This window comes from Candoia aspera, chromosome 1 (genome assembly GCF_035149785.1).
Source record: "Candoia aspera isolate rCanAsp1 chromosome 1, rCanAsp1.hap2, whole genome shotgun sequence".
In the NCBI taxonomy this organism is placed as follows: domain Eukaryota; kingdom Metazoa; phylum Chordata; class Lepidosauria; order Squamata; family Boidae; genus Candoia; species Candoia aspera.
This window is the reverse complement of record NC_086153.1, coordinates 228,390,875-228,406,763: the sequence shown is the minus strand read 5'-3', so window position 1 is coordinate 228,406,763 and position 15,889 is coordinate 228,390,875. Positions and strand designations below refer to the sequence as shown.

General features: G+C 41.1%; 1 protein-coding gene across 1 annotated transcript in view; it reads right to left on the bottom strand.

The window, feature by feature from the left end:
- The window catches only part of LOC134487271 (unconventional myosin-X-like), a 112,243-nt gene that overhangs the window by 67,889 nt on the left and 28,465 nt on the right, over positions 1–15,889 (bottom strand). Inside the window, exons 2-8 of the mRNA XM_063288969.1 lie at positions 13,958–14,056; positions 11,732–11,890; positions 5,568–5,755; positions 5,280–5,414; positions 4,506–4,630; positions 4,073–4,086; positions 2,914–2,998 (exon numbers count right to left, since the gene is read on the bottom strand). Of these exons, the coding sequence (XP_063145039.1) occupies positions 2,914–2,998; positions 4,073–4,086; positions 4,506–4,630; positions 5,280–5,414; positions 5,568–5,755; positions 11,732–11,890; positions 13,958–14,056 (805 nt within the window). The remainder of the gene's footprint in view (positions 1–2,913; positions 2,999–4,072; positions 4,087–4,505; positions 4,631–5,279; positions 5,415–5,567; positions 5,756–11,731; positions 11,891–13,957; positions 14,057–15,889) is intronic.

Sequence of the window (15,889 nt, the reverse complement as noted above, 5' to 3'; positions counted from 1 at the left end):
GGGGATAAATTTTGAGTGAAAAATCTTTGTAGTAGATAAAGGATTTAAGCATCTGCTCTTGCTATGGTTCCTCAGCTCAAAATGCTACTTGTTGAAGCTGCTTTCATTTTAAAATGACTGGTTTGCCTTCAAGGTGAGAACACTGCCTAGACTTCTAACACTTATGCTGCAACATTCTCCAGGCACGTAAGTGGAAAACACCTCTAAACCTACTTACTGGCATGCTGGAAAACACAGTTGCGTATCTGCAACGCAGATACCTTCCTGATTGTTCTGTCAATAGCACCTCAATCAGAGGCTGACCTGAGAAAGAATCAGATGTGTTTCCAATGTTTTTTTTTTCCAATCAATACTTGTCATAATACTAATTTCAGTCTGATTTCCACAGTGTCCTTCATCTGACGTGTGCCTTGAGGCATACCCACAAATATTTCTGGGGCATGATCCTTGGTCATGAACTTTTGAGAGCCATCAACCTAAAGAAGCAATGCTCATCCATGACATGAATTTTAATGTATGTCCACAAATAAATCTAGTAAAGTTTTCCTGTTTCCAAAGCAACACTGTTGTTTTTCCTGTGAATTTACAACTGTGGTTAATGTGGCATATAAGGTGGAAAACAGGCTTTCAGGTACATTTAACTGAACATACTTATGAAGAGAGAGCAATGCAGGGAAGCTGCAATGGTATGTGGGAAAGACCTTGGGAGACAGGGCAAAGAGATGCTATCTCGGGAACAGTCAGATAAGAGAAGGCATAGCCCACAACTGGAGAGTGGGTGGGGCAAGAGGCTCAGAAGGGACCCTACCTAGTTTCTTGGGCTGTAAAGGAGATGGGGGGGAATTGTACTTTCAGACTTGCAAGATTCTGTCAGTGTACCTTTACAATAAAGTACAATTAGCTTATCTGGTTGTGATTCCTATCTGGTTTACCCTGGGAAGCCAACAAAAGGTTGGTGAAATGGTGGTGGGGGATCAACTGTGGAGCACTCCAGAGGAAATGGATTATGTGGATGCTTTTGAGTCAGGCTTCAGGCTTGGACATGGAATGGAGACAGTATTGGTTGTGCTAGTGGATTATTTTGTCAGGACCTGGATGAGGGTACTGCACCCAATCCTAGTTCTTTTAAACCTCTTGGTGACCTTTGATACCACTGACCACAGTTTTCTTCTGGACCACCTGTGGGGGTTGAGGATTGGACTGGTTCTGCTTTTTCCTCAGTGGCTGATTTCAGTCAGTAGCAGTAGAGAAGGAGAGATTGGCCTGTTGGATTCTCCCTTGTAGGGTGCCACACAGGTTGGTCTTCTCTCCTCTCCTATGTAACATTTACATAAGGCCACTGGGAGAAGTCATCTAACAGTCTGGGGTTCAGTATCACCCATATGCTGAAAATACACAGTTTTATATCACTAGCCCAGGCCAGACTGGTGATGCTGCTGAAGTTCTGTTCCAGTGTCTAAGAAGTTATGAAGGTCTGGATGGAAGAGAATAGTCTGAAATTGAACTCTAGCAAGATGGAGTTACTGTTTGTCTGTCAAGATTCTCTGTCTGCTCCAGAGGCGTCTCTTGTTAGGCAAGTCTACAATTCGAGGGGTTCTTCTGGACTCGCAGCTCCTACTAGAACAGCAGGTGTAGGCCATGGTGCAACTGTTGTGTCTCCACTTGGGACAGGAGGATCTCATTACAGTGACTCACACCCTTGTCAGCACCAATTAGACTGCTGCAACATGCCGTACATGGGGCTATCTTTGAAGACCACTTGGAAGCTGCAGTTGGTTCAGAGTACAGTGGCCCATACGGTAACTGGCATTTGCCAATAGGAACACATTACACCACCACTGCTGTAAGCCCTACACTGGTTACCAGTAGGCTTCCGGATGCAATTTAAAGTGCTGGTGCTAACTGTCCTGACTCCTAGGAAACACTCTGAGACAGGGAACTGTTCTCTAATGTTTTATTGCTAATACATAACAGTAATCCTAACAAACTGAACAAGCGTGGGAAAAACCCAGCCATATAAACCCCGCAGGTTAAGGCGGTCCCAATCTGTGCCTCTTGGAATGGCTCACCAATTCCTCAGTGCTATGCATGCGCTTAACAGTCTGGAAAGGAGCCCCCTGCTCGCCATCCTTACTCATGACACTAACCTACTGTATAAAGCCCTACATAGCTTGGTGTGAAGTGATCTGCAGGGCCGTATTCTCCCATTGGAATTAGCCCAGACAATTCTACCTACCTGGGAGAAACTACTGGTGGCAGTGGGGTAGCAAGAGTCAATGATGCTGCTTTTCAGTGACAGTGCTAGTCCTTTGGAACAGCTTCCCAGTAGGTACCTGGTTGGCTCCCACCCTGATTGCCTTCTGGAAACATTTCAAAACTGAGCTTTTTTTGAGGGCTTTGGGGCCATTATTCCATCATCACTGGGTTATCATTTGGCTTTTTTATTTAATTTTATTCCAGGGTTTTAATTGGTTCATAGACCCTCTATTTATGTATTTTGATTATGTATTACCAATTGAAGCGATTATGCATTACCAATCAAAGCAATAATTGAATGATTATGTATTGTTTATTATGTATTTTATCTTGTAAACTGCTACTGAGAGGCCACCAGGATCGCAGGAGTCCAGAAATGTAAAAAATAAATAAATAAGCAAGCAGAAAATACAACACACAATTATATTTTATGAAAATGGTTATATCCCCAATATTTCTGCATAAAGCCCTAGGAGCAATGCCATTGTCAAACTACAATTACAGCTACCAGAGATTGTCTAGATCGTTGTCTGTCAGGTTCTAACCTTTTTCTCCCTGAACTGGGGGGCGGGGGGGAGATTTTTGTGGGGCACTCTTGTTATAAAAGAGGTTGATTTCCACTGCATAACAACGAGCACCTTTAGGAAATACCATTACCTCTTTGTTCCCCGCTGACACCAGCTAATAATGCATAGAAGATATGATAATTACGTTCTCCTGGGTTTTGGTGAACAACTCTGTTCTGAAAAAGAAAAATGGAAAGCTGGTAACAAAAAATCAATGCACATGAGCAAGATTCCCAATATTTATATGCACCCAAGTTAGGCGCTCTGAGGGAAGTAAAGCACCTTGGCTTTGCAACCTTTTCATTCTATCACCAACATACAAGAATCCTGAACTGGATTCCACAACTGCTGGCTGGGGAATTCTGGGAGTTGAAGTCCACACATCTTATAGTTGCTGAGGTTGAGAAACACTGATCCAGACATTAGTCTCTGCCTGCCTGCCTGCCTGCTAGCAGAAGGAGAAGTATTTCAGACTCCCAGATTCTTGTTTCCAGAAATATTTCCCCTGCCTTTTTCAGTCCTAATATAAAATGTACTGGAACTGATGAATGTCTGAATCAATGCAGGGGTGCAGCTGTTCATACTGAGCAGCATTAATAAAACAGAGAAGTTAAATATACTACAGGTAGTCCTCAACTTATGTTCACAATTGGGACCGGAACTTCTGTTGCTAAGTGAGGCGGTTGTTAAGTAAGTCACACCCAATTTTATGACCTTTTTTGCCGAAGTGAATCACTGCAGTCGATGAGTGAATCACCACGGTCAATAAGCGAATCTGGCTTCCCCCACTGACTTTGCTTGTCAGAAGCCAGCTGGGAAGGTTGCAAATGGCGATCACATGAGCCCGGAACGCTGAAACCATCAAAAGTGCCTGAATTTTGATCATGTGACTGCAGGGACGCTGTGACTGTTATAAGTGTGAGGACCAGTTGGAAGTCACTTTTTCCAGTGCCATCATAACTTTGGTCGCTAAGCGAATGGTCATAAGTCAAAGACTACCTGTATCCTAGAAAAGAGAAGCATGCTCTGGCAGCTTGTTATAGTAGTTCCTCAGATGATAAAGAACTAATCTTAAATGAAACTAAATAAGGAAACATTTGCCAATTGCTAGGGACATGGCCTAGTTTTGGCTGAGAATACTCAATGGTGCTGTTTTCAGCATCATTCCATGGCTACTTTTACATCATCCATATCAAGAGGAGTGTTGGGAAAACAAAAAAACAAACAAGAGCAGAACAAACTTCACTCACCTTTTCCAATAAATCTGAGGAACAAGTTAAGAAACAAATGGCATTAAGACTGTCTTATAAATATACTCCCTGATAGCTGGCAAATCATCTTGGAAATGAATTCAAGTGTTATTGTACCTAAATTATAGGAGCTGTTTTGTTTCCAGAAATCTAATGAGTTAAAGGACTACAATTTATTGCAGAACCCTTGAAAGAGAATAAAACAATTGATGGAGAGCAGGGAGGATTTCACAAAAAGGCATTTATGGTATAATCTCTTCATCTCACTCATGGAATTTTCAGTAAGCTGATTCATCATTGCCATCTTCCTAAGTCTGCAAATACCCTTCATTATGGACCTTTAAATTAACTGTACAGATGGTTTACTGGCTCCATTCTTTCTTAATCTAGAGGTGAGCAATGTCTGAAGAGCTGCATTTCAAGTAAAGGATACAGTCTGTGACCCTCCCTCCTTGGATATGCCCATGCTGGGAAAAGTGTAGCTGGATGAATTTGCCAAAGCGGCTAGAATTGTTGTTATAGACTGTCTTGGCATTTCCAAAAGCTTCCAGGACCGGGCTGTTGAGAAAAAAAGGAAAATAGATGGATAGATTTGTTTGGCAGGAACATTAGATAAGTTTACACAGAAAATATTTTACAACAGAATGCAAGCCTGGCTGTGTATTATAAAGACCATTTCGTTCTTGACAAAGCTTCTGTTAAAAGAAAGTTTGTAGCCTTGAAAACTGTAATGATAACCTCAAAAATGCATGATAAAATCTCATAAAGCATTTGTGTGCCATGATCCTTACTGGTTCTGTAACTAACAGAAGCAGAAAGAATATGCAGATATTCTTAATCTGCATAAATTTTACACATTGTACATCCTTTCTTAGTGTAGAAAAGTTCTAGTTTTAGGGTAACAGCTGGTTTGCTGTTTCAAGTCCCTGGGAGAATTCAATGAGGTTGGCGCAGCTCTCCCAAATGATTCTCCATGCTGAGTGCAGCACTATCCTAAGGAAGGGAAACCTGCCTTTCCTTGGAGTTCCTGTGCAAGACAGCACTCAAAAGGGAGGAATAACAGCTGCAACCTGGGACCGTAAGCCCTTGACACTGGGGATGTCAAATGTCATTCCAGTCACCTGCTTATGACGTGGCTCCTGAGACACAACATCTCCCCATTGCCTGCCCACTCACCAGAACCTCTTAGGACTGTTGGGATCTTTACCTGCTCTCCAGGATAGCTTCCTCCACATGGGTGCTCTTCTCCAAAGCAGGGCTACCCAATGAGGACTGGCTCATGGCAGACAGAAACTTTAGCAGCAACTTGGTACTCTCTGTCTTTCCCGCTCCACTTTCTCCACTGTTAATGGAAAGCCCAAAACAGACAATTCAGGTCAGGACCAGCCAGCAGAATTAATAATGGCATGAATGACTCTGATGTTTTCGCATGTCTTTCAGTGCCAGAAGTGGGACAAACGGGGAAGGACCAGCTTGCGGCCTCATTCCTCCTCACCTGATCAGAATGCACTGGCTGTCATGCCGTCTCCAGAGGCAGCTGTAGCACTCACTGGCTGTGGCAAAAATGTGGGGGGGCAGCTCCCCCAGGCAGTGCTGTCGGTACAAGTCAATGGCAGATGCATCGTACAGCCCAGCAATGGGTTTGTAGGGATTCACAGAAACCAAGATAGAACCAATGCTTGTCTGCAAGAAAGAGGAAGGAAGGCAAAGCAATTAAGTGTTTTTATGTTTCCTTACGAACTAATAGAGCCCATTTGGTGCAGTCCTTAAGGCATCAGGCTAGAAACCGGGAGACCGTGAGTTCTAGTCCCGCCTTAGGCCCAAAGCCAGCTGGGTGACCTTGGGCCAGTCACTTTCTCTCAGCTCTAGGAAAGAGGCAATGGCAAACCACTTCTGAAAAACGTTGCCAAGAATGTTGCAGGGACTTGTCCAGGCAGTTTCCAAGAATTGGACACAATCGAATGGATTAAAAAAAAAAGAATTGATAATCCAGGAGGAAGTGTAGTAAGTGAAATTAACAGGGAAGCTGAATGCTAGTTCAAAGGAAAATAGAAGCATTGCAAGGGAGGGAAGACATTAAAGCTTCTGCTTTTGTTTGCTCTGAGAAAAGAGATTTTAGATCGGTCTACGGCAAATAAACCCTGAATGGAAGATCTGCATTCTCCATTGCTATTGTATGGTAGGAACCAGCAACCTTCTTCAGAATTGCTGTAGGGGGAGAGAGGGATGAGTTGAGGTTAAAGAAACCTTACCTGAACACTTAGCAATTCTAATACAGAAAAGAACAATTTGGGCAAATTGTGTGTTTGTGTGTACAAATACATGTACATGTGTGAACAGGCCTTGCCACCCAGCACCCAACTCATCCAAAGCCTGATATATTATGTGATCTCCAAGTAATTCTTTAGGAACCAATATAGATTTGCACCCACGCTACTATATCAGCTTTCCACAATTTTATGCTTTTCTAATCTGTAGAACTAAAGGTCCTGTCAGCCCAGTTTAGGATATACAATTCCCCATGTTCTGTTACCACCTTTCCTAATATAGTTGACAGAACAATGGGTAAATTATGCAACATAAAATTAAGACCTAGTTGCCTCTTTCATGTTATATAAAGAATCATGGAGTATCCAGAAGCCAGGCACCCCAATCAAGAAGAGCAAATAAAGATTTGGACTATTAATAAAAAAAAGAGAAGCCATTAAAGAATAAATAGGATGGCTTCTCCAAGCCTACAGAGTACCAAGTAATCAAAAGAACAATGTTGTCTGTTGTTTCTTTATTGTATCAGCAACGTAACTAAAACTAAGCAGAAGGAAAAGTATCTGCTGGAAGTTATTACAACCTTATTGTGATTGGGTAAATTTAATGTTTTTCCATACAGCCTTCCTTAATATACATGTGACTACAACTTTCATCATTCCCCAACTAGCATGGCACTACTCTATATGATAAGATCCCACCCTTGAAGAGACATTCTCATGTTATTCAGCACACTAACAGGATAACGATTCATTCCAAATTGGCAAGGTAATGGGACCAATCTGAAAGGGTGCTCACTAGATTCAATGCAGCTCTTGAAAATGAACAGTTCCACATGAGTCTGACTGACTTATGCCTATGATATCACCAAAGTTTTCCTCCACAGCTAGAATAGTACTGCCTTTAAGAGTTCTTTTGTATTAATAAAAGAGATCAAGTGATGGAGTGCAGTTAAATAAAGTGATTTCAATAAGCAAGCAGCATGGGCCAAGTGAGGAATAAAACTAGTAGCTGAGCCAGAGACTGCATGAAATCTATGGGTACCTTTATCTGTCATTCCAATTGTGAAGCCAAATGAAAGCCAGGCTATGCTGGCTACAAGGAAGCTGGAGGAACTCAATCTGCAAAGTCTTGTCTTGGTGTCCTAATCTGGCTATCTACAGACACTTTGCGATTGCAACTCTTTACATTTTGAGTCAATATGAACAGTTCTTAGCTCAAAATGAAATCTAAACAATATGCACCTTAAAGAAAAAATAAGAACAAAATGTATTTTAAAATGTATATTAAAATGAAATTTAATTCTTTTCCATTGAAATGTAATTTTAAATTAAAGATCTCAGCAGGGAGCAGAACAGGGCAGACTTAGCTGGACATGAAAGTAGCACAGTGCATAATTAGCCTCATTCACTCATCTTACAGCCAAGTCATGGGTGGCAACCTCCCCTTTTAAACTAAAACTATCTTCAGACTCCATGATGATTGTCATAACTGTGGCCAAAGTAGTTGAGATCCATGATGTTTTTCTTTAAATTACTCAAACTTTACTAAGTCTGAAGCAGCTAAAAGTGTTCTTCTAAAGTGCTCTGGGATTCCTGAATGGAGAACATGATACGCACAACAAATCAGGTAATATTTATTTTATTTTTTATTTATATTTATATTATTTTTACTGTATTTTACTTTTTGTATTATTGTGATGGTTTTAATCGATTGTTGTAAACAGCCCAGAGTCCTCTGACAGGAGGAGATGGGTGGGGATAAATCAGATAGATAGATAGATAGATAGATAGATAGATAGATAGATAGATAGATAGATAGATAGATAGATAGATAATAACATTCTCTTTTACTCAATTAGCCTGCTTGTGCTTAAAAACTGCAGCAGAGCACCACCAGTGCTACAAATACCCTTCTCAGTTGTTTTGCAGGGGCAAGCAAACAGTGTTTTGAATCAGGTCAAAATCCTAGATTAAGCTCTCCACAAAGATCCAGAACTACTATGACAAATTTGCGATACGCCCCTGGCCTTTATCTTCTTGTAATGGAACTGTGGGGGGTCATGATAATGGGCATGTTTAATTATTTCTCCCAGGCAGTTTTTAAGATGGAAATTACCACTCCTGTTCATCTTCGCCCCATAGTGGGCAAATACATTGAGGTTCTGAGCAAAGTGGCTATCTCCTGCATAATCTGTAGCATGAGCTGTAGAACCAGCATGGATTCAGTGATGAGCTTTTGACCAGGAGGTAGTTTGGGCAGTTATGTTTTTAAATACATCAAAAGCTATTATCTCAGAACGGAGGTTCCATCATTGACAGGAGGAAAATCAATGGGTATAAGTGGAGGCAATATATTGAGTAAAATGTTAAAGGACCAAGCCTTGTCAGCTTAATAAAAAAAAAGGAATATAAGAGGGTACATGACAGGTTTCTAAAAATACACTGCTGGAGGAAGCTATTAGAGTCTGTATGGTCTGAAGCGACAGATAAATCTAAAGTATCAAGAAGACCAGAATATAATATAAACTCCTCATTAACCAAATTCAGGATGAAGATCAGAATATCTTCTTTAATAGATAAAATTAGATCTGCACAATAAACCTTTCAAAGCCAAGAATTTGAATTTCTTTTCAAACAGAGATATTTTGAAGGACTACTGCTGTAATGCATGTTCTTTATTGAATGTTTCAGTCATGAAAAGTGAAACAGGCCACATCTTCTATTTTTAGGACCTCATCCTATTTCCTCAGAAGCAGAAACTACTGAAACTGGAAATGGGGCATTAGACAGAAAAAGTTAAGTGGAAAATAGTGTGTGTATGTGTCTCCATAATCACTTGGAGTGAAAGCCTCATGCCTGTAAGTATTTAAGAATCAGGCAGTGAATTCTAATATCCCATTTCTTTATTTTCTTCCCCTATATTATGTTATTTCAGGGATAGGCTACTCTTCTAGCCCAGTGGCTTTATCTGGAATGTTGAGAACATGTTAAGGATGCCTTCAAAAAGTAGCTGCTATGGCAAATAAGAGCAGTGATTAAACTCCAGTGTACCTTAAGACTAACTGATACAGTTGCTCCCTGTCACTCAGTCCAATGCCCCCAGATGCCCTCTTCTCTTCTGAATTATCCTTGTATTTTTTTTATGGTCAGGAAAACAAAGCAGTGGGCTGCAACTACCCATATTTTTATTTTTTAGCAAAGCTTATAGAGTCTAGGAAGGCTCAAAAGCATTGTGTACAGTATGACGATGATGGAAGCTATGCCTCTGCTTTGTTTGGAAGTGTGCCCAACTTCACACACACACACAAGACACCCTCCCTTCCCCAACAAAAGAGCCTTCTGAACAGATAGAGGGAATGGCAGAGAGTGCTAGGTGACTTTCTATTACACACAGCACCACTGCAATCACTTTGTGAAGGTACCCACAATAGGCTCCCCTAATTCCAAACTTGCTCAGCAGTGTACAAAAATTGGCTACTTCTGAGCTATCAATAAACATGCGAAGATTTCAGTCCTCAAGATCTTTGGTCGTTTTTTTTTTAAATCAGAGCTGCCATGTTCATCACGTTTGCTGATCTTATCAAACACCCAGAAAGCCTGTTCTTTCCAGTGTCATCCTTTAGTCTTCTAGCCACTTCTGGTCCCCTAGATGACTAAATGTCTGGGATTGTTTAGAAAGAAATTCCCCTTTAAGGAAGGCTGGCTGATCACCAATGGTTTTCCACTACAGTAGTGTTTTTTTGAAATAATAAACTGTCCCACCTTAGGACATGTGAGCACAATACATTCAAGAAGTTACATATAGTTACATGCTTTTCCTTATGTCTTGTAATTTTTCCTTCAAGGAAATGATTAATAGCAAATAAAAACTATTTCTTTAAAAAATGTTAAATTTTCTAGAATCTCTTTCCCCTGAGGAAAGATTTTGGTTTGCCTTTCACCTCCCCACCAAAAAAAACATAAACATTCTCTCTGGCTGAGCCCAGGTATTACAGGGTTCCTGTACGTTACTTTTTAAGACACCTAGAACTGCTGCTGTCTTTCTTCCTACTGACATCTAACACAAGCAATAAATTGCACAGTGCCCCACTCCTGCCCCCCTTCATAGTATTGCCTGGCAGGGCCAAGGAAATGAGCAGTACAGTGATGTCACCTCATTATGTGTAGAGCAGCTGGCATCAGATATTAGACACATACAAAAGTGCAAGACACAAGAAGTGGAAGCAGATCCACCTCTGTTATTCTATCTGGCCCTTAGACAATGTGTGTGAAAGTTCTGGATCTGGAAAGAGCACGGTGTAAATGTTGTTATCCTCACTCTCTTTCTGAGAAAAGGAAAGGAAAGGAAAAACAATCTGATGCAAAAGAGCAGTGGACAAATGAAGCTCCTGAGGCTGATGGGTTATGAGCTCTGGATTGTAAAGAATGCTTTGCTGAGAAGAGTGAGGGGCTGGGAGTACAGATTGTGAGCTGGGTGCAGATGGTAAAAAACAAATATGTTACCCCTAGACAGCATAATGCATTATTTGCAAGTCCCTTGCTTGCTCAAAATGAAGAAGATGCTTCCCAGAAAACAGGTCATTTAATTGATCATTTACTGGAATATAAAATGCCTTCAGTCCTTGTTGCCTTAGTAACCGTTGCGATGCAACAGTCTTAAGATCCACATTTCAATATCAGAATTTAAAAACGCTTGTGCATAGGTAAGAAGATGAGGGAATATGCCTCATCTCCTTTCTTGCGCTCCCAGATAAACTCACAGTCACCTTGCCTGATACAGAAGAGCCTGCTCCTCCTTATCTCCCATTTACATTTACAGAAGCAGGGAGAAATTGGATGGTTAATGCCAGAAGTAGGAATGAGATGGCAGAATCTTTGGGTTGCAGCCTGGATCCTACCCCTTTGGAATACAGGAAAGGGGTACACTTAGTTAGCTCCCCCTTATGTGAAAGTACTTTTTTTTTCTCTTTGCAGATAGAAAACTAAAGCTCAGGAAGCAGGCTGAAATTTGGTGTGCATATGAACATGTAGGTTTGCATTTCAACTTACATGCAGGTTGCTTTCTCTTTTTAAACTTGGGTGAGCATTCAAAAATGTTCAATCTATTCCACTGATTCTATTTGATAGGCTGGCATGGTCCTAGTTTTATTGAGAAACTATCCAAATATTCTCAGAGGTTTCTAACCCAAGCTTCTGTGCTCATGGTCCAAACATGTACAAAGCAGCTTAGAATCATCAATTCAGAGAGTCATGGCTCCTGCACAACTGGATGTCAAGTCTACCTGTCATAGGATGAGGATACAGTTGTGCAGGTAAGTCTTGTTTTGGATGTTTCTGATTTAGCACCTTGCTGGAGAGATTAGCAGAGTACCAGTCTAATTTATTCACTCACATAGATGTGGTTCTGCTTGTACCGCTGGTGCAGATTGAGCAAGATGGCAGCCTCATGCAGATCTCCCAGCAGGGACATGTCCTCCACACCTTCTACACTTGATTGATGCATTGGCAGAATTTTTTCTTTTGGCAGAGAGGCCCATGGATAGCAGAACACCTAGTGGGAAGGGAAAGATTGCATAGAGAGATGCAAAACTGTAAAATGACTGTATGTCCTGTGTGACTATCATCTGTCGAACTAGATGTAATAGTAAAGGACTTGTGTTAGACTTGCACTTCAAGAGCAGGATAAGCCAGCTAGTAATCATACACATGTTTGCAGACATGAGTTTCTTGTATTCACACATCTTTTAAGCAAACCTCTTAGGCTCATATGGTAGCCCTAAAAATAACTCTCAAGGTGATTTATAACACAATCAAAATTAATAAAATCACTAGAGTAATATTAAAAAAGGATCAAGTTCAGATTTAGAAGCCAGAGAGAATGAAGAATGCAGACATTAGTGCATTAATATACACTACCATTTAAAGACAAAAAACACTACTAACCACCTAAAACCATCAGGGATGGAGCAAGTGAAACTTCTTTGGAAGGAACGCCATAAACCAGATGCTACTGCTACAGTTAAAACCCCATCTCATATTCCTATCAACTGAACCTTTTTTAAGGGGTGGAATATGAAGTGGAGCCTTTGACCATGAACACAAATGCAGATTCTACAAAAGAATTCTGGTAATCCATTTTGTGCCAGTAGCAGTTTTTCTAGGGTAGCCTCATACACAACATTTTGCAATAATCTAATTTGATAGTGACCAAGAATTAATCTGCATGCCCAGCTTGACCCAGTGTGAATACAGGCCACTAACCATTTCTTGAGGGCAGCAACACATGATATTGTCTGCTACCCACACCTAGCCCACTGGGAAAGGCAATCTCTGCCCATCATTTTCTGCTACACATCAAAAGTATTTTTTTTTTACTTCTGCTGATTCAAGTGGACTGTTCACCTACTGTGCCTCATTTTATTGTAGGCAAACACCTCCCTTGGCAGGTGTACTATGCCCTTGGCAGGATCACCCTCTCTTTTCCAGTCACTGTCCTCTGTGACCATTTTTTAAAAAATAAATTCACCAGAGAAACAAGGAAAAGCTGGGCTTTTTTAAAAAACGAGGTGAAATTATTAAGTTTCTGCCACTTTTATTTTCTAGGCCTAAGGGTCAGGAAAAATGGTAAACTGCAGGGTTTCTTCCTTTTTTTACCACTCCAGGAATGGTAAAGAAGTGGGGGACTTCGCCAAGCAGGGGTCGTGGTAAATTCAGACAGAACACCAAGCTGTCTGCATGGTTGAAACAGAGGAAAGGGTTGAAATGTGGAAAGGGATTTCTTAAACTGGCTTCCTTTCCAGCTGGTTTAACACAGGAGACAAGCAGTGTAGAAAAGTCTTACCATCTGGATTAATGCAGACTGTTCTGCTTTAGGTTCATGCCTCAAACATGTAAACGTTGTAACAGATTGTCAGAAGCCACAGGGAGACTCATGATATCAAACTCCCGCATCTCCATCTTTGATTCTGTACTAGTAATTGCTAATATAGAAAAGCACACACTGAAAGGCTGTCCACCTTTCTACTGCTCTTTTAGCAAGCCTCATTGAGATGCTGTAACAGCAGCTAGATCACATTAAAAAAAACTGATCTGCATTAGGTCATCTTGTCTATATATATGCAGGGAAGGATGCAGGCCTCCCTCCCTAATACACCAGAGAGGTTTGGAAGGAGGAGGATGTGCCTAAAGAAAGTGGAAGATGGCTGATTAAAAATATTACTACAGGGATTATCTCCAATTTCAAACCTAGCCAGCTTCAAGACTGCTGGAGTGTGAATTGCCTGGAAGCTTCAAGAGCCTGCCCCAGTCTGCTTAGGTGTGTTGCTGTCTTCCTGAGAACCTGTGTGTTTTGCAGCTCTGTTTCGGGGTCAAAGCGTGGAAACACAATTCAGGGAAACCAACTTGCAAGTGAGAGTGGAGAGCAAGTCTTAAGAAAAATATACCTGTCCAGGCAACATGAGGCTGCCAGCACTCAACCCTTGGCCATCTTAGACACTACATGTTAGGCAGGCATCAGTTGAGTCTCCCAATGTTTTTTTTAAATTTAGCTCAAATGGGCAAGGGCATTATCCAGGAGTACTTTCTTCAGTGGTTCATTAAAGTCTTCAATTTCACTTACCTCACCATAGTCTGAAGTGAAGAGCATGGAGCCATTAGCACAGGATCCAAGAGTGCAGGGCCGCATATAGTCCTGTTCCTGAAGCCACACGCGTGTTCCCTGCAACCAGTCACAGCAGAGTTCAACCATATTGTCTCCACTTGTTTACATTTGTACATATTCAGTGATCACTCCTGCTGCTGTTTCCTTTCTTTGCCAGTCAACTGCAAAAGTGTGTCATTTTCAGAAATACTTTAAATGTGCATATTCAGCAGTAAATGGCTGCAACAGCAGGAGTGCATGAATTAAACATGTAGATGGCCACCACAAAGGGGCAGTCTACCACCACCTTGCAAATAAGGTAGTTTCTATGCCTGTATGAATCAAGATCAAGATAGTCAATTACAGAGAATTGATAATCTTTCACTTTTGCCTTTTTTACTTAAGCAGCTTTCATAGGGAGGATGGCTGGACTGGCACTTAGGATGACATTAATTATAGTCCCTTTCAGAAGGCTTTATAAGTTCAGTGTTTAGAATTATGGCAGAACATTCTATCCCATCCAAGTCCCCAAACTGCCTACAAACAGGCCAGCATAAGCATATTATAGGTATGTGCACACTTTGTTACAGCAACCAGTAGAACTTGTGGCTTCCCACCACATATCTAACAGCTAAACAACAGTATCTCCAATTTCTACAGTCTGCATTTATTGGATCCCCAACTTATCATGAAGAATGACACATAAACTATTCAGTCTGCCTGATGCAGTTCAGACTGGGAGAAACGGAAAGGGCCCCACTTCCTTCATTCTTAAATTTATTTTTAAGTAGGTACATTATAAATATTGTAGATGGCACAAAGCTTTCTTAGCCTCCAATTTCAATAGTTAACTGTTTCCCATCGTCACCACCAGCCAAATATGGGACTTACCTCCCAGCCTTGCCCCACATTCAAAGGCATTACTGAATTGTGCCAAAACCTGTCGCCTGGCTTTTTGAATAAACCAGGCAAAAGCTGTCTTTGCTTAAAAGTCATGCCCCCGTGATATGTAGCATGGAGCTGGGTTTATACAATGGTTTCCACACATTTCCAATAGCACAAGATCTAACTCTGCCTAGTTCTTGCTCACTTGTGGCCAGTGTTAGACCTAGATGTGGGATTCCCAGGCTCAAAGCTTCAATTCTGAAACTCTTTGCTGTTTCCCTCTAACTCAGTTCACCAAGTCTTACGAGTCTAAAAATGCTACTTTAAGCTACCTAACATAGAGGGAGCTGAAATATTGCTCTGAGCTCCTTAGAGGGAGGTGTGATACAAATGCAATTAATTTTTTAACCTTCTTACATACAATCCTGATTATTCTTAGATACCTTTGCATGGAGATTATGTACCATAAAAACTGGCAATGCCATAGGGACTAGAAAAACGTTTTGTGATAACCATGGAAATTACTGCTGGATTACTGCTTGGTACCATCAGCTCACAATAATTCCTCGCACTAACAAAGGGTCCAACTTGGCCAGGGTAAAAGTTCAAACTGATCAGCTGGAGGAGGAGAAAAGGATAGGGCAAGCCAATTTATATTACAGATACCAGAGAGAGAAGGTCTCTGTCATCTTGATAGGAAGAAACTGAGAGGAACTACAGTACTTCTAAAAAGTGCCTGAAATACACAGGCAGATGAGGGGCTGCATGACCTCCTACAAAACGAGCACGTTCTGGAATCTGTTTCTTATTGCTGAGAAAAAGAAATACAAATCTTCTTTTCAGTCAACCGTGTGTGTGTGTGTGTGTGTGTAGCAATACTTGGGGGAGGAGGTACAACTAGAACAACAGTAGCAGTAAAGGTTTATTTTTCCCAAGGGCTAAGCACGAACCAGTTTTAAGAAAATGAATTGGGACAGTTGAATGCTTAGTAGTTTTAACAGTTTTGTAATAACAAGATGAAATCCC